The sequence below is a fragment of the Sander vitreus genome, chromosome 1, assembly GCF_031162955.1.
Source record: "Sander vitreus isolate 19-12246 chromosome 1, sanVit1, whole genome shotgun sequence".
Taxonomy (NCBI): Eukaryota; Metazoa; Chordata; class Actinopteri; order Perciformes; family Percidae; genus Sander; species Sander vitreus.
In genome coordinates, this window is record NC_135855.1 from 33,913,908 (window position 1) to 33,940,337 (window position 26,430).

General features: G+C 40.8%; 1 protein-coding gene across 1 annotated transcript; it reads right to left on the bottom strand.

Moving 5' to 3' along the window:
- Positions 1–752: 752 nt before the first annotated feature.
- Positions 753–25,967, bottom strand: tent4b (terminal nucleotidyltransferase 4B). The gene is made up of 12 exons (XM_078253091.1): positions 25,038–25,967; positions 10,987–11,110; positions 8,326–8,372; positions 6,527–6,647; positions 4,657–4,764; positions 4,273–4,401; positions 3,626–3,839; positions 3,386–3,512; positions 3,055–3,158; positions 2,673–2,881; positions 2,345–2,491; positions 753–1,837 (listed from the first exon to the last, which is right to left on the bottom strand). Exons 1-12 carry the CDS (start codon positions 25,598–25,600, stop codon positions 1,679–1,681), a joined length of 2,052 nt encoding a protein of 683 aa, XP_078109217.1. The 5' UTR covers positions 25,601–25,967; the 3' UTR covers positions 753–1,678.
- Positions 25,968–26,430: the final 463 nt, after the last annotated feature.

The window sequence follows — 26,430 nt, forward strand, 5'->3', positions numbered from 1 at the left end:
ATCTCAGAATATGATCAGCCAATCACAAAAATAACGCAGGGATGAACCATCCAAATGCAGTATACAAGTCCACACTCTGTGGATTCAGACTAAGAGCAATGCTTCCATCTACAGGTTAGTTGTTGTACTGCAATGACAGCGGGGGGGGGGGGGAACAAGTATTTGTTGCTATGATAGTTTATAAAATAAAATAAAACTCAGCTCCCTTTTAAAGTAAGTAGACCAGCCACATAGACTTCTCACTGTAGGCCTAGTAAAATGGTCTCTCAAAGTAACTTGGTCACTCAACTGACACTGAAAAAAAAAATAATAATAAAGGTGGTAATTTCACTGTACCTGAATAAAACTGTTCCCACCCCACCCTCCCCACAACTTATCCTACTTCAAATATAGGACTTAAAGATATGGGCTCTAATGTTAATAATACATTTATCCATCTATGTTCATATAATTAATAAAAAAATAAATACATTTAACAAATACAAATGATTTTGCCGTGGGTAAATTACTAAAGAAACATTATCACCCACAGTTGTATTGTTAACACATTTTTTTTTCTTTTCAAGTGTAGGATTTCTCGATAAAACCACTATCACCCCTTATTAATTTAAACCTGTAGTCTTATAGCCTCTACACTGATGTGGCTGTGCTATTGAGCTCTAGAGCTCTATAGGGTTGTATGTGAGCATTGGCTCACTACAGTAAAGGCTATATGTTAACAATGTAGCACACTCACAGAGAGCAACCAGAAGTAAAAGTATATGCTGATGATTTATGTTGGCAATGGGACCCAAACCAGCTCTTGGCTTTGGCCAAAAAGCTGAGGGCACAAGATGTGCACGTTTACATGTCTTCGATCGGTATATCTTGTATAGCTTGTAAAAAAAGTAATATGAAACATTTTCTTCTTGTATATTTTTTTTTTTTGGAGATTTTTTTTTTTTTTTGCTTATGCCTTTTTTTTTGTACAAATCTTTGTATAACCTGTTTAGACATAACAAAACAGATTAATCCAACAGAAAAATCAACCAACAAAAAAAAAATTCTCATGCATAAGTTATGTCCCACTCTTACTGATTGCATTTGTAAGTTACCATCTTAATAAAATCTGTGTAAATGTTTGTCTGTTTTTCAACATGACATTTTTGTACATTTTCAGCCATTTGCTTTTTTTCTTCTTTTTTTTTGTTTTTTTTTTCCCGTTCATAAAAATGTTCATCCAATTTTCCAGCCAGCAGTTCCAGGTATTGCTCCAGAGTAGATTCCAGACACCCGACATGTCTATTCCTGTACAGCAGGAGGCGCAAGAGGCATGTTGTTGTAGGTGCTGGCTGTGGGGAAGCAAAACCGCTCCATAAAAGAAGCTATTGGGAAGCAAATGAGCATATATCCTTTGTGATTTCAGTTCAGGTCCAATAAATTAAACCCCATTTCCTATAACAATTCTTTTTTTTGTTCTTTTTTTTTTTTTTTTCCCCTGCTAGAAATTGTTGCTTTGTCACCCCGAAAGGCTCCACAGAGAGATAGATCCTGTAGATGCTTTTACACTTCTAAAAACCATCCGAGGCCAGAGTCTGGCAGCAGAAGTGGGACAGGACAGTCAGTCAGTTGCAGACAAGGACGGGGAGGTGGGGAGTGGGAGGGGGGGGGGGGGGGGTGGGGGCAGTTGAGGTCACCCCTATCTGCAAAGGTCTTCTTGTGTGGAGTCTCGCACATTTTTCCTCTTCTTGCTGTTGCCCTGGTGGTGTGGCTTGTTGCTCTGATGACTTTTGGTGCTGCTGGAGGAGGAGCTCTGCTGCCCATGGTGGCCCCCCTTGTGAGAACGAGACAACCTGGCCTGGGGGAAAGAAAAAAAATAGTTAGTTCAGGACTTACCTTGGGTATTCATTACAATATACTGTAGGCTGGTAATGGTGGAGAAATAATAAAATTGGGTTACACTTTACTTGAAGGTATCTACATAAGAGTGACATGACACTGTCAATAACGTGTCATAAACATTATAAACAAGTCATAAACGTTTATGACATAACGCTTCTTTTAGTAAGTGTCATTCGGTTTTTGTCATGACAAGTTAGGGTTAGGGTTCATGTGTCATGACTGTGTCATGTCACTCTTATGTAGATACCTTCAGGTAATGTGTTCCCTAAAATTGTTTAATTTTATTGCTCTTTATCAAGCATACTTCACAAGAAAATGCCAGAAAATGGGTTACGCTTTCAGAAATGAACTATTTGTACACACTGACTTTTATATCGTGTGTTTAGTGATACACATAACAGTACAGGTTTTCTGTGATGCATAATGTGTTGTATGTGTGCGTATAAAGTAAAGTTGATCTTACCTTTCCTCCCTTGTTGCTTCCAGATGGAGTGCTGTTAGTGTGGCTCTGTGTTCGGTTATTATTGACGACAACAGACTTTTCTCTGTGGGCGCTGGAGCCGCGGACAGACTGCTGCTTGGCTGTCTTACACGGCGTGCCATCAGAGTCCTGGTGAAAACCAAAAAAAGAGTAAATAGTATGTCAATAGCATTTAGTCACCTTAGGTTTTACTCATGAAGTTTTAAGTGCTACAGATAAAGGAAATAGCACGTGTGTGTGTGTGTGTGTTCGTGTGTGTGTGTGTGTGTGTGTGTGTGTGTGTGTGTGTTCGTGTGTGCGCAAGACTGACCGCATCACTGGAGCTGGAGGTTGAGGAGGTGGAAGAAGGCGACAGTGGAGAGGAGGAGGGAGAGGAGCGCAGTGAAGGGGATGGAGAGGAGGAATTGGAGGAGGTTTTGCTGCGGGGAGCTGACGGTAGAACTACTACATCATCATCATCTGGAACGTTGTTGTTGCACTCATCAAGCTGCTGGGACTCAAACAGTTTGACGTCATTTCCTATGGAAACAGAGAAGGGAAAAATGTAGACACAAAAGTCAACTCAGTCCAAAGTTAAGCTTATAGAGCCCTGTAGGTAGAGCCCATCTCTACCCCTCACTTAAACCTAGGCCAAATTTTGGTTTCCATAGGACTGCAAGAAATATTTTAAATGTCAAAGACTTTGAACGTACTGTTGAGTGGCGGATCATTCTGAGACGGGCTCCCCCAGTTCTTTCGGATCCATTCCCTGTACTCATCCACTTCCTGTGTTACCCGGATTATTCGGCCAAGAATGCTGTGATGGGATACAGAAGGAGGTATTCCTGTTATACCAGTCTTAATACAGCAGTCTGAAAGCAAATATAACTGGTAATGCCCCGATATTTTCTGTATGATCAAATAATGCCAACCATGAGAAACAACAGTTGAAAACAACAGTGACATTATATGACTGAACATTGCAACAATAAACTGACTGGCTGAGGGTTGCTGTGATCGATCACCCACTAATCCAAATCTTACCTCTCGGTCTCGTTATTGGGATAGTACTTGGCGATGGGCGACACAGCGTGGCTGAGCACCACGTAGGCGTAGTCAAATGCCTGCTTCACCTGCATGGCACCGTATGAACTCCGACCTACATCGTTATCTGTTGCAGACAAGACAGATGGTCACTTTGTGTAAATGCGATAACCTGACAACGTGCCAATACATGCTGCTCCCATGCCAAACCCCTTTATCCTTTGCGTTCACCGTTCCTACCTGGCTGTAGTGGGTCCTCAATGTAGAGCATGGAGGGCCTGTAGCCATCCATCATGTTCCTCTGAACCTCGTCTTTGGCAACGTAGCAACCGCCATCTTTTATCCTGATACCCGTTTTCAGGTAGTTGAAGTGGCGACCGTAGAGCTCAAAGAATTCAATGAGCAGAACACCGATGTTGATGTTGGGACTGCACACATCGTCCCTGTAGTGAAGCTGGAAAATACACAGTACGAGTGGCTGTCAGAATCATCGCAAATGGTTAAGTGAGTGGGAATTCACAGAGTTCAGGAAATGTCACTGTTGAGACTTTTAGATGCTGAAATAGCACGATAGTCTCTACATTGTTTATTCTGACTACTGCATATAGTGCTGCCTCTAACTGTTCTTTGTTCAGAATTGTTGATATTTTTCAAAATATTCAGGAATATATTCCGGGTGTTCCAGGAATCAACCAATGTTGCAAATACTGTCATAAGAAAAAGCAATTGAAAAAGGACATAAATAAAACTAAAGAGTTGTAAAAGAGTTCTCTGTTAGGGCCCAATGTCTGTTATAGTTAAGTCAATAAGAACAAACATTATTTAAAAAAAAAAAATAAATAAGATCAAAACAGATACTGAGTTGTTGATGACCAAATGTATCTGACCTGCAGGAAGCTGACAGCCATGAGGAAGAGACTGTAGGAGCCAATTCCACCAGTAAACACCTCATTGAGGTCCCTCTGCAGTAGGAACTGCTTTAGCACCAGGACCAGGTAAGGCAGTACGGGGTATTTCTACAGGACAAAAGACAGACACAGTAAGAACATACAGTAGTGAGGAATACATTCTGGACTATACATCTGCCCATTGCACATACTATGTATATTTTGCATTCTGCACTCAACCCATTCAGCCTCCTTTTCTTTTTCTCCGCTACTTTGTAAACATTTGTTTCTGTATTTATTTTTTAATGTTTTTTTTATGTTTGATTGTGTATGTATGCACTATTCACCAAGCCGAACGTTTCCAAAAAGTGTTGTAAACTGTACCTCTTTGAATTCCTTAATGAGCCGGGCGGCTTTTACGCCACTCTTCACATTGAAGCTGATGTCCACTTTGACCTCAGTGAAGGAGTCCGTCAGTTTGATGATGGGAACCTGGAACACACATTTTACAGGTGCCGTTATGACTGAGGCAGTCGGAAACAAAAACAAACAAACAATCACAACAATCAAACGCCTGGCTCGAGTGCATTCTGACAATGTGCTGCAAGACACTTCTAGACTTGTAAATAATCCTGCATCCATAACTTTCCTTCAAGTCTATTGTAAGCCTGAAAACAAAACACTTTACTAGTTTACTAATCTCATCCTTGACTAAATTACTTGAGCACAGATTTAGAGTGCTAATCTGCAATTTAAATTCCATTACAGAAGTAAAAGTTGAAACACAAAAAAAAGCTTATTTCAAATCCTTTAAATTTAAAAAAAAAAAAAAAAAAGTGCTGTACTTCAGATACTAAAACAAAATAAACTGGTTTGGTGGGATTTCCGCCACACGGCTAACACAGACAGTTCCCCAATTTATCAAATACAAAGGCTTTGTCACGGCCCTTGGCGTCTGATACCAACGAACAAGGCACTAACATGCACGCGTGGCCGGACTGCCTATCGCAAACAAACAACAGAGAAACTCAGATTACACACACACACACACACACACACGGAGTGCGGCTTCATTCTCTGCTTAGGACGCCATTACTACATTATATCTTTACATAGCAAATAGTTGTTTACGGTCTTCGGGTCAAATTTGACCCATTTTCAACAAGTTTCTATATCCAAAATTTGGGTTTCTGTCAACCAAATTGTCAAAACAAGTAACGTGGATGGTTCCATACAACGCTCTTCACCAGTAAAAATATATGATCAGTTGACCACCTCATTGAATTTGGGTGTTTTATTCAATTTTATAGCATTTGAAAGAAGAACAAACGTTAAAAAAGCACAGAAAGAATCGACAAAGACATCGGAAAAAAGTGACAAAAATGTCGGGCAAAGTGACAAAAACATCGAGAAGTGACCAAAAAAAAAGCCGGGAAAGCTTCAAAAACATTGGGGAAAAGTGAAAAAAGTTTTAATTTGAAATTTTGACCCAGAAAAAACTAAAAGTTGCATGGTCGACGGGAAGACAACACAAGGGTTAATGTTCTGAATACAAACCCTTTAGTCCTCAAATAAAATAAACTCAGATGAACAGGAAATCCAATCTATGCACCGTTAGAAAATAACTCAAAATCGCTAATAGGAGGTTGAGAAGTGGTTTAAAAAGACATGATCAGAAAGACATAAGATTAAGACTTTATTTATCCTGCAAAGAGAAGTTATATTTTTAAGAGATCCAAAGCAAAAAGCTCACTACTGTACTAATATTGTGTCTGTAACTCTGGTCAGTACACTCCGTTTGCACACATACATAAATACAACGCAGGTATGCTATCCAGTGTAGTCAGGGTTTTGAAACGGTCACACCAACGTGCATGAATGTGATTTACAGCTCGTGAAATTAACTGACAACTAACATCAGAGACCTGAATATGACAGTCAGCAACATACGGAGTAATGACTGAAACAATGATTGTTAACCATTATTAATTATATTAGTCAGACAGTTGTACTTGTGGATTTACTGACAGATCGATTAAACTGATAACCAATAAATCCTTGGCAAGGAAAAAGACTTACAACTTTAAAAAGGATAAAACCAACAACACAATGCCAGTGTTTCCTTTAGCAGTGGGGGCAGGTCTGTCTGAACAACAACCCCCACCAAAAATGTTTTTGCCATGGCGGGCCGCCACTACAAAATCAACATAGAGGAAACACTGCAATGCACACTTGAGAGTGAGCACGGCCTTACCGTGGCCTTGTCCAAAACTTTGATGGAGTTCTCATCTGCGACATTCCTCTTCCGGAGAGCCTCTTCCAGCGTCCAGAGTGGGAGGGTCTCCCACTTCCCAAAAACTACCAAGTCAATGTCACTGGTGGAAGAGAGACATGGTATCAATTAGGTCCACTTTATATCATACAGAATCAACTCATACAACAGCACCAGGGGCAGGGAAAGCCAAGGCAGCTGTATTTATATAGCACATGTCAGCAACAAGGCAATTCAAAGTACTTTAAGATCATATAAAAACTGGGAAAAGAAAGCATTTCTCGCATGACAAAAATGTGTACTTCAAACTTTGTACGAATCACTTGACAAACAAATAGAAGCGCAAATTACATGCGGGGTCCTAAGTGTACAAGCATTAACAAATAAACCTTTCCACTGTAGACACACACCAACAACTGCATGTGGCTTTTAAAAGGTAGACTATGTAACCTTTGTAACAACAAATTACACAATCTTCCACCTACACACAAAAAGCACAAGCTTGCTCAATTCAGCACACTCATTTATGGTGGCTAATGCTAGCAAACCTCTGATAAAGAGTGCTATGTAACTGACATTAGAGTCAGTCCGTATTACATTATGTTTCAGCATTTACCATTGTACTGTAATGCAAGAGCTCTTTAAATGGTAGCTTATTACAACAGCCCGCCAATTCAGAGGTTTCTCTGCATTGCAATGCCATAGGTAAACCAAGGCATTATACAATGGTGTTCTTCTTCACGTGGAACCGATTTTAAATGTCCTATATCATGCTCGTTTTCAGGTTTATACTTGTATTTTGGGTTGCTACTAGAACATGTTCACACGCTTTTAAATATAAATATATAAATATATATTAATAAATAAATATATAAATATATATTAATATGTCTGTCTGAATATACTTGTATCTGTCTGGAACGCTCTGTTTTAGCACCTGTCTCTTTAAGCCCCCCTCCCAAAAAAATCCCAGTATGCTCCGATTGGTCAGCGTTTCCGGGTATTCTGCATCTGTGCTCTCAAAGCCTCTGCACCGTCATTGCAGGAATGGGGAATGGGGAATGACTGTAATGCCACTGTAGCGGCACTTTCTATCGATATATAGTATAGTTGTAGTCACAACCGTACAAAAGTCCTGATGGCTCATTTAAAGGCACAGTTTCTGAATACGGGCTGTGTGCATTTCTCTATGGATTGAGCGTTTTGATACTTTTACAGTATTTACAATATGGGGGCTTTAAATACAGTAAAAAGGAAACCATATGACAGCCCGTTTTAAATATCTCCACATGGTGGCTTACTGGATATATGTGGTTTTGCTTCCCTCTAGTGGATAAGCAATGTGCAACTGTAGACGAAGCTTAAGGAAGCCAACTGATGAGTGTGTACTATTTTAGTGGTGCCATGTGTTCACTACATGCAGAATGTTATACACAAGCACCCACTACAAACAGCCACAAACATAAGTATACAGGCACACAGCGTATTCTGGGATAGGGGAAAAATGTGTGTGTGTGTGTGTGTGTGTGTGTGTGTGTGTGTGTGTGTGTGTGTGTGTAAAGTTTCAAAGAAGATCCAGGATCAGGGGTGCTAAAAATTACTTAACCACTTGATCCTCAAAACAAAAGCAAATAAAGATTTGCTGGCTAGACGGAACACTATCCGTAACAGAGATAAGTATTTTTTGTAGGGGGCCAGTTCACAATCACAGTTTGGCAAAGATAAAAAGAGCAAGCATGTGTTTAAATCTCATGGCTGCTTTTGGAAACCAAATGGCTCACCTTGTTGGCAAATAAAGACCAGTGCTGAAACTCCCAAACACTTGGACCTGGAGAGATGGGGGACACAGTTACAGACATTTATTTCTTTCATTTTTTTTTTTTATTCAATACATTTCATTCATTTATGCACATCCTGCAGAACAGCCAAAACATCCTACACCTGAATATTTGTTAGCATTATGTTTGACAGTTGCTTAAACCTTTTAATATATTCTTTTCTAGCTCTGATAGTTCTTTCTGAGAGACTCTGACATGGACTGGAATTGTGTCACCATGCATGCATCAACTTGCAGGCATCCCACTAAGCTTAACTATCACTACTACAAAAACCTGTTCTCCAAGGTGCATAAATATCACTATTCTTCAACTCAACATAGTGTTGATTTCAAGACAAGCCCAAACTAACTGCACAGGCGTGTGATACAAAAACTGCCCATCAGGGTTTAAAGGAAAGACTGTCTATGTGTGAATATTGAAAAATCACTTAAGTTGCATTTCAAGTGAGGGATTAAAGACGAGGGTGGCCTCAATGAAACAAGCAAGTATAATGTCACATTGATGTGGAAATTGGCTATTGTGAAAATCCCAACTTGCAGGACGTTTACATACAAAACCGTCCTTTTAGCCTCAACTCTTAACCTGCATGCTATTGAAGTGACTAAAATATCTCCAACCATCCACCTTTTAGCCTTTGACTGGGCAGCGCAAGAATTGGTGTCTGAACAGAAATAGAGTTAAGCCTTGACCCTACCTTTACTCTCCTAAATCAACCTACCTACATCCCACATCAAGCAGTAGTATAAACTCTGGTTACAGCCCAGTCACATGTCCGGGGCTAAGCTGATTGCAGAGCCATGTTTGTGAATGAGTGTCTAATAAGTCCTGCAGACTTCTGTGAAGGGTGAGGTTAATACAGGTGGTCACCAAGGTTAGCCATGTTTTATCTCATTTTGGCACTCTCCAATCAAACTTTAACGGAGTGTTGTTAGTGTTGGGTTCACAAAGAGTTTCAAAAACATCTCAAATGCTTCACTGAACTACCATAGAGAAGCTTTCACTGACATTGTTTTTGTACAGCTGACTTAGACAAGCTTCCATATATAGGCTACCTGTCAAGATTGTGATTCGGTGTGGCAACAGACGTCTACGCATCTAAGCTCATCAATTAAACAAGCATCCCGCTGAACGGATGACCAAGTTGCCCTTGCTCACTCCAAAGTGGAAAAGGTATAAAACTGGGCAGGCTTGGGACAGTGCTGTGTTCCTTAATTTAGGAACAGCTAAGCTCAGGGCAGACACACTTTGAAGCACACTGCTCTATCAGCAGGATCAAAGTCAGCATGTACAAGAATGCCTGATAGAGCGGGTGCCCATATATAAAAGGTTTACTCCTCGACGCATGGAAATCTTTTTTTCAATATCTAAATGTTCATATTTACTTCAAATACTTCAAACTACAGGCGCAGTCAGTACATTTCCTGATACTGGCTTTCAAGAACGAGGGGAAACGGAAGCGATTGTATCATCAGTCTGTTTTTAATGCATTTGATTATAAAAATCGTTTCTGGATGCATGACTGGAAAAAAAAAAAATGTATAGAGCCTACATACTACGTAATATTTCATGGCTCTTTAATGACAGTTACAAATTGCATCAGTCAGTAGAGAGCCATGAAATAATAAATGTAGACTTGACCGGCATTATTCAAACATATCAGATTCAAACATCATTTCGGCTAGCTGGATGGAGAGACAGAACGCAGGGAGAAAATGAGGAAACATACGCGATAGTAAACAAAACGTCGCGCATCAACGGCATATTTGAGCTACGATACTTCAACAGCTACAGAAAATAATACGTGGAAGGTTATCAACGGAACACAACTGTAACCAAGTCATTTCATTAAACAACAAAGTTTCATGACTTTTCCAAAACCTTTAAGGATTTGACTAATTCCATGACTTTTCTAGGTTTACCATGACCGTGGGAACCCTGCTCTGGTGATGCTTATGCTGCGTTCCAGATACAATTTTTAGCCCGTAAGTCACGACTCACGATTTGGTAGTGTTCCAGGCAAAGTCACGACAAACCCTTCTAGCTAGCGCTAGCTAGCGGCTACCTAACGTTGACGTTAGCTAGCGCTAGCTGATACTAGCGATTTCTAGTCGGCGACATATTTTGGGCTTCGTTTAATAAACATAACCTGTAGTAGTACACAATCGTATGTGTATTGGTTTTGATTACAATGTGCAGAATTACTTTACGTTGCCTATCTATGTGTATTTATTTATATTTATCACCGTTAATCACCGGCGTCTGTACAGCATCAACAGGGGTCGCCATTGTTGTTTGTGTGTGTGTGAGACGTCAAAAACTGTAACTGGGAGTACAACGATCTGGTACGAGTTCACGGGTAGTAAGTTATGGGTTTGACTGCCGTTCCTGGGCACTTTTACGGGTAGAAGGTTGTGAAAACAAGAGTTACGCTGCATTAGTAGCTTTCAGATTACAGCCAAGCTGTAACAGCTGGGGACAATTATCAGCCTGATTATCAGTGGCACACTGAAAAATCTAGTCTGTCTCACTCTGCGATCCAAACCAAAAACCCACCCAAAAAAGAAAAAAAGAGTTAACTCAGTTTGTGCTGTTGGTGATGCGTACCTCAGCACTGGGCCACAGGTCGTGGATGACTCCCTTGATTCTGTCCACCACCTCCATTCTCATTTTCTCCTCCTCCGGCCGTGGGGAGATGTAGTCGTAGAAGTCATTGACCTCCTCGTGTAACCTGCATATGACACAGAACACAGTGTTGCGAGAAGAGTGGGGGACATTTGTTTTGTGGTAATCCAGTGAATTAAGAATCCAAAACATCATCATTTCCAGTTGAATGATAAACGGCACCCAAAGTTTAAGCGGCACGTTTTTACTCAAGCCGTGCCGCAAATGGACGCTTTGCAAATCGACCGACATCACGAAGGAACATGCACACAGCAGGTACTGTCTTATTGTACACTAGCAGGTCGTTGGTGATAAGAACTAAGACATAGAACAGACCATTGAAAAAGTCAAACAGTACAGATTAGTGTAATTAATAGTTGACTATCTTAAAACAGATCAATTCATTTATTAGCTTGAACTAGTCAAGGCTACTGAGATTTAGCAACATCCCATATCACACATTCATTTTAGCCACAAACACAGAGGAAAGCTGTTCTCTTGGTCCAATCTGTGCACTTCCTGCTAGTAAAGTAAAATCACACAACATGTAATGGCAAGGGACTCTGTGACAACAGTCACTGCCACGAATAGAGCTGTGAAATTGAGTCACACTGACGCAATGTCGGACATAGATAATAGCTGTGTTCTCTTTCCTTGACTTGCATATTTACGTACAAAACGCAACTAATCACATTAAGATGAGTTGTTCACACCTCCAAAGGATGTCCATGATCTCAAACCTTTCTCCTCATCCATCTGTATAGGGGCTTTCATGATATCAGATTTTCACTACACGATTATCATATATTATCATGGTAGCTATAGAAAATTTGAAATAGTAATACTGCTATCAGTCAAATTCACCTTTAACTTTGCTTATTGTGCATTTTGTCTTTTTTTTTTTGGCAAATGAATTACACTCAAAATACGAGTGTAGGGAGGTAGAGTCTGTAAAATGTACAAATGGAAATTATTTAATAGGTGCTGGATTATTTATACAATATTATCGTTTGAAAGAAGAAACGTGTCTATGGGACAAGCAGCTGAACGCACCAAACTGTAACCAACTGTTGAAGACTTTTTGTTCATTCAACAGCAGAATGAGTGAAGCAAGGTGTTGCCAAAAAAGTCAACCTTCCCTTGTCAAATAAAAGTCTAAAAAAGAGCAGGCGTCCCCGAGTTTCACTTCTATTATTAGCTTTTCTTTGGAGGTATAGTTAGAATTATGAGTAACGGGGAAAGAATTGGTTGGAATTAGAAAAAAATGTAAGAATATCACGATATGTTTGACCAAATACATCAATGTCAATATTGCTGGGTTGACTATTGGTGCGTTTACAAAATATTTTTACTATTTATATTTATACTAGGATTGGGCATCGAGAACCGATTCCTACTTGGAATGGTATGGTTTCAAAAATTCCGATTCCAGTAGAACCGTTTCTTTATTGGAATCGTTAAGAGGATTTGGTTTCAAATCCGATCATCGCTTCTCAATTTCATAAGCGTAAGTTTTGGTTTACGAAGTGGCCAGGCGCTTGTTGTGTTGCAGCCTTGGAGCTCAGTAAGCGCCGCTCTAGTCTGGCTTTATTTTACATTGAAAAAAGCTGTAAAACTGCAAACCACCATTGAATCAAAATAAAACTTTCCTCTTATTTGTGAAAATAGGCATGAGACCCGTTTCAACTCCACCCCTCAAAGAATCGGAATCGAGAATCGATAAGAACCGGAATCCAAAAGGAAGAATCAGAATCGTTGAAATCCAAACGACTAATATTAACACAATGAGAGTTTTGATAGACAATCACCAATAATGTAGCTACAATACATAAGTGAGGAAAGGCAAATAATAAAACAGCTAGAACAGTCTGCCAAGAAAATGACATCACTTTACTTTAATGAAGCCTTTAAAACCAAGAAAAGACAACACTTATCGATATCACGATATTACAATATCCAAAATTTAAGGAGGATATTTTATTTTTTATTATTTTATTAACCTGTATCTTACCAGGAAATAATCTTATTGAGCTTCAGAATCTCTTTTTCAGGGGAGTCCTGGCCAAGACAGCAGTATAATAGTTCTATATTTAAAATATACAGTAAAAAATAAAACAGAAAAAGACAGTTGGCAATTTAACATCATCTCAACATAATCACCAGCAGCGCCCAGTAACAGCACATGTGCATTTAGTACTCAAATAGTCCTTTATCCTAATTTTAAACTGTGTCATTGACGGTAGGTAGTCTAATTTAAAATGATTCTGCAATTCATACCAGGATGAGGGAGCAAAAACTTTAAAAGGCACTTGCACCGAAAACAGTTCGCGCTCGGGGAACGTCAAACATGATTTGTCCAAATGATCGAAGATTACATTTCCTGGTAGTGACTTTAAGAGTCAGGAGAGAACATAAGTAAGGAGGCAGTTTTCACAGTATGCCCTTAAAAAGAAAAATATACCAATGCTCCAACCTGCGACTGTGCAAAGAAGGCCAACCAACACTCTCATACAAGCTACAGTGATGCGTACGAAAACTAGAATTAGTTACAAATCTTAGTGCTGCATGGTATACTGAGTCCAGCATTTTCAGAGAAGATTGATTTGCACGCATGTGACGCATTGACAGAAATGTTGCTTGTATAAGTGTTTTATAACAGCCTTTGTTTCTATAATCGAAACTCAACTTTACTCTTAGTTTTTTTGTTAGACACTCTATATGCTGCTTGAAGGACAAACTTTCTTCTAAGAAGAAACCAAGATATTTGTAGACTGACACTCGTTCAATTACTTTCTCATCTGGTGTAACAATCTGACAAGCATCGTCTGTGTTCCTTAATTTAGAGAAGCACATCATTTTAGTTTTGTCAGCGTTTAGTACAAGTCTCAATTTTTGGAGATTCTTCTGAATAAATGTGAAAATATAATATCGATATATATTGCCCAGCCCAAGCTGGAATATTAGTTTGACTAATATGTTCTGTCCTAATATGTTGTCTTATCAGGTTTCGGATACAGGTGGAGCTTAATATTGACTGAAAAAAGGGGTCATTTTTACCAGGACGAAGTGAAAAAGGTTTTATCTTCCCAAAGAGAGGCAGCTGTGTTTTTAACGTTGTCCCACTGTTCTTTTTAGGTAAAACGGTAGGGCTGAGCAAAAACAAAACAGGAACCCCTAATGGGTCAGTAAGGGCAGGCTGAGCAAGGGTAACGCATTTGTCCTTTGAACAGGTTGCTCTGCCCACGTGCCCTGACCTTTCCATTGACAAGTTTTGTGTACATCCACACGGACAAGTCTATGTGGGTGGACAAATAAGAACAAAAACCCTCAGGCACACACACACACACACACACACACACACACACACACACACACACACACAAAACAACCAAATAGAGCCAGATCAGGCCAATAACGGGCACACTCCCCTTGGCAGACGATAGAAAAAGAGAGGTAAAGTGGCGTTTCTAAAAATACAAGGCAACAAAGTAAAGCCAGCATACACCACCGAAAGTTGGACAAGAAATACACTAGCAGCTACCAGAGCTGACCGACTGTCGTCTGGATTAGGCCCCACAGAGCACTGTGTGTGCGTCTAATGTCTGGGTCTTATGTAACAGAAACGCTTCACCTGACAACAGTCAAAGTTGACTGGGTTTCACCTTTATTTTTTTCTGCGGTCTCAGACACTCAGTCTTGCAGAAGCCTGGGGTACAGACGCAGCACGGAAAGGTTGCAGGTCTGCTAACCATGTAGGGAAAATACTTCCTTACCCTAGCCAAATGCCATCATGGTGACTTTGATTAAACCCGCAAATTCCTGCAGCCAAACGGCCAACAGCACAATAGGCTCATGCTCAGACTGCAACACTGCATTGAAAACACAAGATGCTATGCAAGTGATGGAATTAATAACCACGACAGCTAGTCTGAAGGCCTGTCAGACAACAAGACACTGTACAATGATGCTACAATGATATCAGCCGTCTCAACTGGGGCTGGAAATAATTATTATTTAGATGCCTGCTAATCCAAAGGTGTTACATCAACTAATCCAAAACTAGGCAAAGAGCTGGATTGTGGATGCATGTGAGGCGCCTCTTGTGATGACAGTCCACTTGTCACTCAAAGCGGAACGCCCTTAATTATGCAGAACTTTAAGCCTGAATACAATGGCACTTCTGCATTGGCTTTATTTATTTTTAGCACCAGAGGCTGTCGCTTGTTCCCAACAAACACAACAATATTCAGTTTATTATCACAAAAGGACACGCTGGGACTGCGTAATGTTTGGCATTTTGCTTAAAAAAAAAAATAATAAAAAAAAAGACAAATGATTAATCTATTATGATAGTAGCTGACAATTTTCTGTCAAGTTATTTATCGAATATTGACTAATCATTTCAGCTCCAGTCCCAACACCAGAATTGGGGATGACCCGATCCGGAAAAGAGTCCTTTAATATTGGGTATCTGCAGATGCTTAGTCTGATCCATTATAATATGCCTGGATTGGCGCTGTCACCGACACCTGGCCGACACCTGGATCGGCTCGGGACATCCCTAGTTTGAATACTGGCAAAGTCAGACAGATTTACCTTTCGGGTGTGCCAAGACCGTGGTCTCATTGAAATGAATGAAGGGGCTGGGTGTTTTAGGTATTGTTATTGCTGGACTGAATGCAGACTAACTGGCTGCTCACAAAAGTGTGAATGAATGTAAATGTATGGTATTGCTGACAATGCAGATGAATGGAGGGCTGAACCACTTGAAGTAGTACTCACTGTAAAACAGCCAGCCACTATGTCCAAGTCCATGACAACAGTAGTTCCCTGCGTTTGTGTTCGAGCTTTAATCTCAGCATTACATAGGCTACTACCTTGCTAATGATGTGACCCAGCCATAGCTTTAATGTCCCAGCCTTCCCCCCCCCTTTCTGATAATAGGTCGTTTTTTGTTGTTGTAAAATAATAGTATTTTGTCACGGAAGAGTAGTAAATAAGTTTCAGTTTCCATTTGTTGCCTCTCCTCCAACATGGCAACTGACAACCACTTGAAATTTGTATGACCTAATCTCTTTTCCTGTGCACACTGCAGAGACTCCAGCCTCGATCACAGAAACATTAGGTTTCATTTAAGGGTAAAAGAAACTCAGCAGCTACAGTCTGCATTACAAATACAACATCAGTTTTGATTTCAGAGAACACTGCTTTCTGTAGATCAATTCTGTATCATTAAGACAAACCAGCCCAAAGCCTAACACCAATTCAAGTCCATTTAATGTGTTGTAATTAAACTGAAGGATTTCAACAGGTTTAATGTATTTTTCAAACCTTCATAATTATAAAGCTGAAAAAAAAAAAAAAAAGAGGGCATGTATCTATCATGATCTTTTCAGTTTGCTTCTATGAGAGTACAACATAAACTTCAAAAAATAATAATGGTAAAAGTGGCCTACTGAGATGTGAGCATTTCCACTCCACAACAGCACCAATAGGTTTCATTTCACAGCAAACGGGCCACTACTGCGCCCTTATCATCACGTGTTGGGAGCAACCATAGAAATCCCATCTCATGCCCCACCTTCTTGGATCAAGTTTCATCTCAGCGCTGCGCCTGCCTGGGAAGCACATGGACCCTTGGCACTGCTTATCAGATAATCCCACTTGCCTATATCATAATATTGTTATGCAATCTCAGGGAACAGATTTCCAGAGCTAAAGCTTTCAGAGGAGGAAAGATTCTAAGAAAAATTCCTAAGATTTCCCTCTGGCATGAGTATTCTAGAGTCACTGAAATGTTGCCAGTCGTGTTCACTGGTGGTTGAAAGGGATGAATGGCTGAAATTGTTTTTCTGACAGCAAGTGTCCACGCTCAGAGGACTTCTGGAATGGTGCTTCTTTGTCTAGGTTTTGCAGTGTTCACACCTGCACCAAATGTAGAGCTTCAACAAATGATTATTTTCATAACTGCTAAATCGCAGAAGCCAATCAAAAATGACCATCACAACTTCCTAGAGCCCTACACGATGTCATTGATGTCTTGTTTTGTTGGACCAACTGGAACCATCAAATGTTAAACAATTACCGGTAATGGATTATCAGTTGCTGCTTAAATTTCAATAATTCAAAAAGTCACTGTAATTCAACATGAATCCCTATGGTTTAGGAAGTGCTGGAGCATAACATTGCCACCGGTGCTAGGTGTCATGCGTTAGCAGGCAGTGTTGTGCATTTATACACCAGGGCCTGACAACAAAATTATGCAATATCATATTATCGCTCTGGTCATAGAAAATTCCTTGTTTCTCCTTAGGCATTCCAGTTACACCTTTATTTTCTAAGTTTGTTGCAGAATGTAAATAATATTTACTGACTAAATAACGCCGCTGAAAAGAGAAGGAATAGGAAGGCAGGAGAAAGAGAAAATGTGAGACAGCAAGGAAAGAATGAGGGAAATCACATCACAGAGGGAAACATAAAAATGAAAAAGGTAGAGAGGGCCAGATATATGAAAAAACGGAGAGAGAGAAAGAAAGAGAGAGAGAGAGAGAGAGAGAGAGAGAGAGAGAGGGTAATGGGTGTGGTGCTGAAATGCCTTCATGTGAACAAGAGCCATCTGTTAAGTTGGGTAGGATGAAAGAGAAGAAGGTTATTGTCGCATCCCACTGAGTACTACTTACTGTCTGTTCAGATACTTTGACACTACGGTACAAAGGTGTCTTTTAAAGCCGCCGGTTGCATAGCTTTACAATTTAATACTTAAAAACAGGCATGCTGGAACATAACATTCGTGTGTCAAGATACATCTGCCTGAAGCATGAGATTGCTGATGGATGACCGTGCTCAATGCAACGAACAGTGTCTCAGCAGCGTTTCCCACAGAATTAAGGTGTTGAACACCAATCAACAAAGCCCAACCCTGGCCTCGCCTCGCCTCTCCTCAAGTCGCCTGTGTCTTGCACACACCGCAAAGACTACAGCCGACGGCCAACCAGCACATACGTTCTGCCCAGTGTTGTGCGTAAGATGGGTTTGGTCGTGATGAAATAGTTGTGACCCTATTGTCCCAGAAAGAGTCCCAACACCATGACCGTTTTGCGAGGACTTGAAATACTGGGCCTCTGCAACAAAAGTGTGTTATGCAACACTGCTCTGTTCAGGTTGACATTGTTGCCAAGAGGCAAACGAGTCGCATCACACCTCTTTTTAAAATTAGGACAACCACAAACAAAAGGCAGAGGTGTCAATGTCTCACAGATTCATTAATGTTTCATCATTGAACTGATCTGGGTGGTAAGCGTTGGCCATTGGGACAAAATGGCTCGAGTTACACAGAAGCCCAAACACTGCTGACTGCTAGTGGTAGGCTTGGTCATGCCTGAGTGATGCAGCAGAGTACTGTGGTCAAAACAGGCGCAGTTGGACTACACATATGGTAATACCAGTGCCAGGATAAACATGTTACTAGTGGGCTTGAAGTATCACACCAGTAGAGCGTCATCCATTTGTTGATTTTTCTGAGCTTTCCTAAAAACTTTGTAGCAACGTCAACTGATCTGGTTCCTGTGTAGGAACTAGCTTATAATGTTGTTAAAAAAAGAAAGTAAAAAGTGTAACAAATCCATTCCATTTGTTTATTATATTTCTTGATGTGAAATAGCTTCAACGTAGGCTAGTAGCTACTCTTTCAGAGTAGTTTGTAGTGTAGCTTGCAACTTTCAAAGTTTGTATTGCTGTAGCTCGAATACTGCCAGTGGAGTAGCTTGTGGCTTCACAAACTACATTTTCCAAGTAGCTTTGCTAACAATACCAGCGAAAGCAGTGCCACGTGTAATGTTTGCCGTTAGTGAGCAGAGAAAAGTTACGACTCAGCACAAACTGTCCTGAAGGACATTGGCCAGTTTTTTACATCTCTTCAAAATAAATATCAATAAGAATGGAAAGAACAACCTAAAACAAATACACCACATATATGATTGCACTTCTTACTATACAATTTCAACACATTCAAATTTAATTTAATTATTTTTGGTTAAGTTAGCATTTCAAATATCTTCCCCTCTGTTATTGTAGCATTTCAAAATGAAAGCTGTAACATTTTGGTACTAAAACACTAAGACTGAAAATTTAAATTGTATTAACAACACTAACGCAGTATCACAAAAATATTTTTTTAAATATTAATTTAACCAAAAGGAAATAGTCAAAGCCCAGCTGTTCTGTACACATGCTGAGAAGGTCACAGTCTGAGTGCACACTATGAAAAAAACCCACAACACTGTGTGATGCTCGCTGACTGCAGCGGTCTGGAGCATGGCAAGGCTTTCCATTGGACAGGAAGAGGGTTAAAAAAAACACATTCTTCACTACACATGGGAAGGCTGAGGTATGGAGAGCTGCCCGCACGTGTCCAAATGACCAGCATGCAGGCATCTCTCTCTCCACAGGCGTACACGCTCTGGCTGAGAGCCAGCCAGCAAGCTGAGAGGGGAGAGTGAGACATAGATGTCAAAGCCAGTAGAGGCCGGATGAACCACAGTTCTAATACTGGCGCTTCGGTCACAGAGGTGCTATCTGTGTGCTATTGCTGGGAATCATAAATCTCAAGAAGACGGCGGCAATGAATGGCAATGAAAGCATGAGCCAGGGCTACTCGTCAGTGAGCGATTAACCACACATTTCATTAGCCTGCAAGCTATGTTCTGTTTCACTGCTTGGAACTAGCTCCCAATGCTCCGCTAAAATTAATCAAGTATAGGTTGCTCTGTCATTACTACCATTTTGGGCCACAGGTAGAGCTGGGCGATATGGAGAAAATCAAAGATCACGATATTTATGACCAAATACATCAATGTCAATATTGTGGCAATATTGTAGGGTTGACTATTGGTGCTTTCACATTTGAGAGTTTTGATAAATAATCACCAATAATGTGGATACAATGACTTCAGTGGATAAAGGCAAACAATAAAACAGCTAGTAAGTCTGGTAAGTTCAGAAAATTACATCACTTTACTGTAAGGCAGCCTTTAAAACTAGGAAAAGAGACAACACTTGTGTCATATCACGATAATACGATATCCAAAATTTAAGACGATATCCAGCCTCATAATCGATGTTGATATAATATGGATATATTGCCCAGCCCTAGCCACAGGAGCAAATTGCTGTGAGGTTACAATGAAGACCTTTGCATTCACAGGCAGGCTAACAAAACAAGCCATGCAGGACAATTATCCCACACACAGGAACTTTTGTCTAAAAAAAAAAAAAAAAAACATATTTAAAAGATGAGTAAATCGCCCCTTGAGAAAGATTTTGTGGTGAAGGCATACACAATTTAAAAGACCAAAAGTCCTGCTCCCACTCACAATGTGTGTGCTGGGACGGGACATGTTAGCTAACATGCCTGCAAACTATTCAACAGGTTTTTGCCCTGATATTTTTATTTGACCAGAGAAACTGTTAGTGTGTGAAACTGCATAGCTAAAACACTAGCTTTCTCCGTTTTGGATGCTACTTTGTGACGACCCCTTTGAAGATCAACTCTGTGAAGACAGTTTGCTTATCAGCGCAAAGTTCAAATAAGTTTGACTTAAGATGAAAACTACAAGCCGGTTTACTTTGTTCGTTTTTCACGTGTACAACCGAGGGCCATTATCCCCATATTTAAATAATATCACGTCTCCATCTTGTATATGACAGTCAGCTTTGGATTGGCCATGACACCAATGCATCAAATCACCCCTAGTGGGTCTGTTAGTAAGGCTTATTACAGTGTTTAACTGGGGTTGTTTCTTCTACCTGGAAATACCAGATCAACTGCTCTCAAATCAATCTCCCAATTACTGTTGATTCTGCACAAATAAATTAAGTAAACGTGTACATTTCAGGAGAGTAATTTAGAATGGCCAGTTATACAGAAAAACAACAGACCCATCTGGTCAATCCACCTATCACTCTGAATTCACTCTCGCACAATGCCACCCTGTTATAAAATGACTGGAACTTTGGAACATTGCATCTTGCCTACACAATAAAACCCACAACACAACACCAGATCAGAACAGCAACAGGGCAGAATGGGCCACAGCTCTCCCAGGCTACACTGTCTTCCTATGCCCATATTAGGAGTCTAAATAACAGTTCGACACAAGCAGAAAATGAGGTGGAAACACTCCCTTACAACTCCCAATCTGATTGGACAGACACTGAAGAGGCTTGGGTTTCTCTCTAAGGGGTTGGTTTTGTTTTGTGGAAGTGAGGCCTTGTGGAGCATGTAAACACTGGTCCTTTTCCATTGTGAGGGCAGACCGCTTGCTTGGAACCTTCTCTGTCCCACAAAGACTGGAGGAGCGTAAAACGCAAATACTGAATTTACTCCCACCTTCACCCATTTTGCTACTTGCACTGTTGCACATTTCAGATGCAACAATGATTCCCAGGTTTACCTGTGCTCGCTCCCTCAACCTGACTGAACGCAGCGTTTCCCTTAGGTTGATCCCCCATAGTTTATTTCCCAGTGATCCTTTTTATTAACTTTTGCACCTAACCTTACCAATATCGGTCTTGCAGAGCCAGGAGTATTTCCTCTCTGACAGCCAAGATGGATCAAAGCCTGTCCTCCTGTGCTTGTCGGGGGAAACACTGGAATGGTCAAAGCTTATCTTATTCCCTGCATCCGACTGTATTACACTAAAAAAAAGCCTAAATGGCAAAAGATTTGTTCACAGTTTCTAAATACAGAGTAAAAGTATAATAAAATGTGCATTCTTAAGCAAGAGCCAATTACGCATGGGAAGGAAGCAATGAGGGCACCAAATTAAGCAAATTTGACAAACCAATAATGCTCATCAAAAATATGCTACCACCCATAACGATAAGGCTAACTGCAATTGAAGATTTCAAGTATCTTTCATTTGGCTGATCGCAGATGTTGTATATGTGCTATTACTAACCGTGGAACAGGGTTTCTTCTACACATACAACATCCAGACTGCATCTCCCAAGCAACAAAACATGTATTATGAGTGGAGATTTAACCGTGGAATTAACATAACTTAAAAGGAACACGCCGACATGGGATTGGGACTTCAGCTTATTCACCGTATCCCCCAGAGTTAGACAAGGCCATACATACCCTTCTCATCTCCGTGCGTGTCTCAACTCTGTCTGACGAAGCCCCGTTGTTACTCTCTGCTCCTCACCACGGGGCTTCTCGAGCTCTCGGTGCTGCGAGCAAATCACTCCGCCCAAGTAGCAGTGCTTCGCCTTCTGAGAATAGTTCCCGGTTTGTATACGGTTAGAAGATGGCTGCGTCTCATGTGACCTTGTTATTTGTACACGCTGTGACTATACAAATCACAACATGTAAATAGGAAAATGTTGGCGTCATTTTGTCACTTATTGGGAGCAGTAGGCTAGTTGGAGCCGGTTACCTCCAGGATCCGTGCTAAGCTAGGCTAGCGGTGGGGGCGTCAGACAGAGTTACGACACGCACGGAGATGAGAAGGGTATGTATGGATTTATCTAACTCTGGGGGATATGGTGAATAAGCTAAAGTCCCAATACGTCGGCGTGTTCCTTTAACGGTCATGACCTTATACATCCACATACATACTGTATGTCTACAAATCCAACTACATTACAAAATATATTTACTGGGATGACAAAGTATGGTTAGAGAGAGAGAGCACTCAGGGGTGGTTAGTTTGATCAAGGCAATGAGGTTCAGGTTCTGGTATTAGCAGAGCTAATCACTTAGGAATGTCCTTATGCAAACACAGAGCTGCCATATTACTATAAATGAGGATCAGCCAAACACTGAGCTCCACATTCTGGTGTCCTGCTTGTCTACACATGTCTAACAGAGAGGGGCGGGGAAGGGGCAAATCTCTGCACCTAAAAGGTCATTAAAACAGAGCCCGACCCACCAAAATATTTCTCCCAAGTCACAATATTTAAGAGAACCACTGGTGAGGAAAGGAGGTCACTGACGTAGTTAGAGGTTAATACATGTCTTGTGCATTCATTAGGCTATAACTTGTGACTTAATACTGTTGGCCAATGTTAAAGGAATAGCTCTAGTATGACATCTGAATGTACATGCTTTGTAATGAATCAATTCACAAACTCACTGAATGAAGCTGGAGTCTCCAGTTTGTGTTTCACTGAATCGTTCACTAAATTAAGTGGAAGTACGCTTCCACCTAATTTGACCCAAAGGATTACTCAACTTCAATTTTCAATATGCACATGCCTTTCAAAAAAGGTCTTTGACAATTAATCATCGCCCCGCCTGGTTGGATTTGGTCAAGATTTCAGGAACAATGCCCCCATTTTTTCTGTCCATCAGTATGCTCCAAACCAGAGATTGTGTTGATCGAATCCATTGACTGAACAATGACGAAAAAAATCTCAAGTTGGGTCCACGCACCAAGTATGCAATCGCGCCCAAGAGTCATGTGTCACGTCACACACTCGAGGTAAGACAAACCGTTTCAGAGTCACTTGTCATCCCACGATATTCCTTCACCTGCTAATAACCAGCAGTGTAATCATGTATTCTTAACTTGTCATTTGAGCTGTTGCAGTATTGCAAAAAAAAAAAAAATTTTGACTTGGTCACTAGGTCATAGTGAACATACTGACTTTTGACCACAATACTGTATTCAGAAGCAGTTTGTCAACTTAGGCGAATACATCAACTCTGACTTCCTCTGAAATACTGCCAGCCTATCATCTGTGGGCTTAAGGAGCCTGGAGGAGAACCAATGAAATGGTCCACGTCTAGTAAAAGTGTCACTCTTGTTTTGGGTAGCACTGTTACCTCCTCTTTGCTCTCTTTCGGCTCTCTACATTAAAACAATTTGTCATTGACAGAACGGTTTGTTTAAATATGCACCTTACCTAGCAGTTGTAGGCTGCACGTGTGTTATGTGTAGGGCTGGGCAATATATCGATATTAGGCCTATATCCTGATATGAGACTTACAGTATATTGTCTTAGATTTTGGTTATATAGTAATATGGCTTAAGTTTAATTCTATTATTTGCCTTTAAACACTCATTATATCCACATTACTGATGATTATTTATCTAAAATCTGATTGTGAAGATATTTTGTTAAAGCACAAATTGTCAAGCTTACAACAGTGTTGTAATATCCACATCAAGGTATTTGGTCAGGAATATCGTGATATCTGATTTTCTCCACATGCCCTAGACTTGTGTGTACTTAATTCAACGTTTAGTTTGCTACCCTTTAATGAACAATGTAATGTTAGCAGGCCAGGATTAAAAAATGTCAGTGCTGCCCTGTTCGGTTTCTACAGTAATGCCCAAAGGCATTATCTGTTGCAGCACAGAGGTGTTGACTTTATTCCTCCATGTGCATATTTGTTCAAAAGCCAGTAATACAAGCTGCATGTCTAACCCTCATGGATGTTTAAAGGTTTGCTTCAACTTGTGTTTTTTTCATGCCAGCGCATTTTGTTGAAAAGTTAACCCAGGAAACAAAAGTGCTGGAACAATTAATTCATGGTTTGATGCATAGCTCCTTAAAATCCACTATGGCGTTCTTTGAAACGTAAATCAACTTACTTTCCTACACCTTTTGGGGTGATAATTCTCTAATTGCAATTTGACTAATGACTTCAAATGGTCTGCACCTTAACCCTACCGTGTAAAATGTCATAATGCCTTTAAATGTGTGGATAGACTCACTTTCACAGATCATTTTGGTGTTAATATATACAAAGTTATCCAACTGTCGATTCAGTAGGTGGGGACGGAAAAGCGGGTGGGGTGAGACTGTCAACGTCAGTCGTCTCCCTGCATGTCATTCAGTGTGCAAGTGTTTTAAATAGGTTAAACAGTTCACTAACTCCTAGTTTATAGGCTTGCTCTGTGGGAGGCGAGTGTCTCCGCTAAAAGCAGTGGGTTTTCAAAGAAGAGACATCAAATCAGCCAACGTTTTATTGAACGCTCTCTTACCCTACAATTCCTTCCGAGTAGTTCCTGACTTTCCACGGCGTGCCCGTGAAACCATCATAGCGTCCTGTGTTGGAGCCGCTGCCACTATTCAAGAGGCTGGAATTGAATCCGAAAGTGCTAGCTTTGTTGTCTCTTTTCCTTTTGTTGGGGTGTCCATCCGTCTGCCCCCTACAAGGCACAGCGACCCCGCTGCCCTGCTGCTGCCCCCCTTCACCAACACCGCCCCTGCCACCGGCTCGGTTGTTGTGGTTGCTATTAGTTTCCAGTGGTATAAAGTCCCGCTGTGCCGTTATTTTTCCGTCCCCCATTGAGGTCGACATCCCCTGAGTCCTAGCTTCGCTGCTGCCGGTGTTTGAGTCAAGTGCTCCGTTTCTGCCGGCGAGACCGGCTCCCGACGCCCCGTTGACGATCGCTTTCAAGCTAGACGTATTCTGAGATCCAGTGGTGTAGCTGTTATTTACATGTAAATACCCGAGCCCTTGTGTCGTCTCCCAAATCTGCATCCACAGGTTGTTAGCAGGTCCACGTTGTTCTGGTTGAAACCAGGCGATTCTCGGATCCATCAAACGACACTGTAGGCAAGCCGGCCCCCCGCCCCACCACCGAGCAATGCTCAGCTCGTGTGCAGCTAGCCAGGTCGCTAGCTAACGTCAGCTAGCCTGCTATAGCCTCGTTATAGCTGTCGCTAGCTGAGGTTCTTCGCTGCCCGTTACTTCTACAATCTGGTATAAAAAAAAATTAAAAAAACGTTCCTTAGTAGTGACGACACACAGGTGTCAACCGAAATCATCCACAGGATATAAGACAAGAATGTGCGTCAAGTGTTAAAAATTGTAGCTTAAGCCAAAGTTGAGGTTGAAGGCTGGAGAAACGTGCAGCAGCTGCTTGTCGGAGTGGCTCTCTGACCCTTTCCCCCTGATCGTGGGTCCCTCAATGGCGGATTGTACGGTGCTGTTGCGCATGCGCGGAGCGAGTGAAAAGGGGCGGAGAATTTGTGGTTACGCAACAGACAACTGTTTTTTTTGTTACGTAACGTGTCATCAAAGTGAAACGGACAAGGTGCTACATCGTAAAGCCGTTTTATTTATTTATTTTTGTGCTATGCAAATGCTACACTCTATACGCATTACGCAGAGATTTTTGACTGTACTAATAACCGGATTATAGTTTACATACCAATGTATTCAACATAGTCCAGGATTTTACCCACCTTTATAGTGTGAAATCTGAAGTTATTTTTCTGTCAATCTACTGCACTAATTCCAAATACCATGCCTTCTAAGAGACTGTACAGTGGGGGTCAAATGTAACTGTTGTCTTGTTTATTTTATTTTAAAATACCCTTCCTTATACTGTATGTAGTAGTAGTGATATTTACCATCACACATAAATA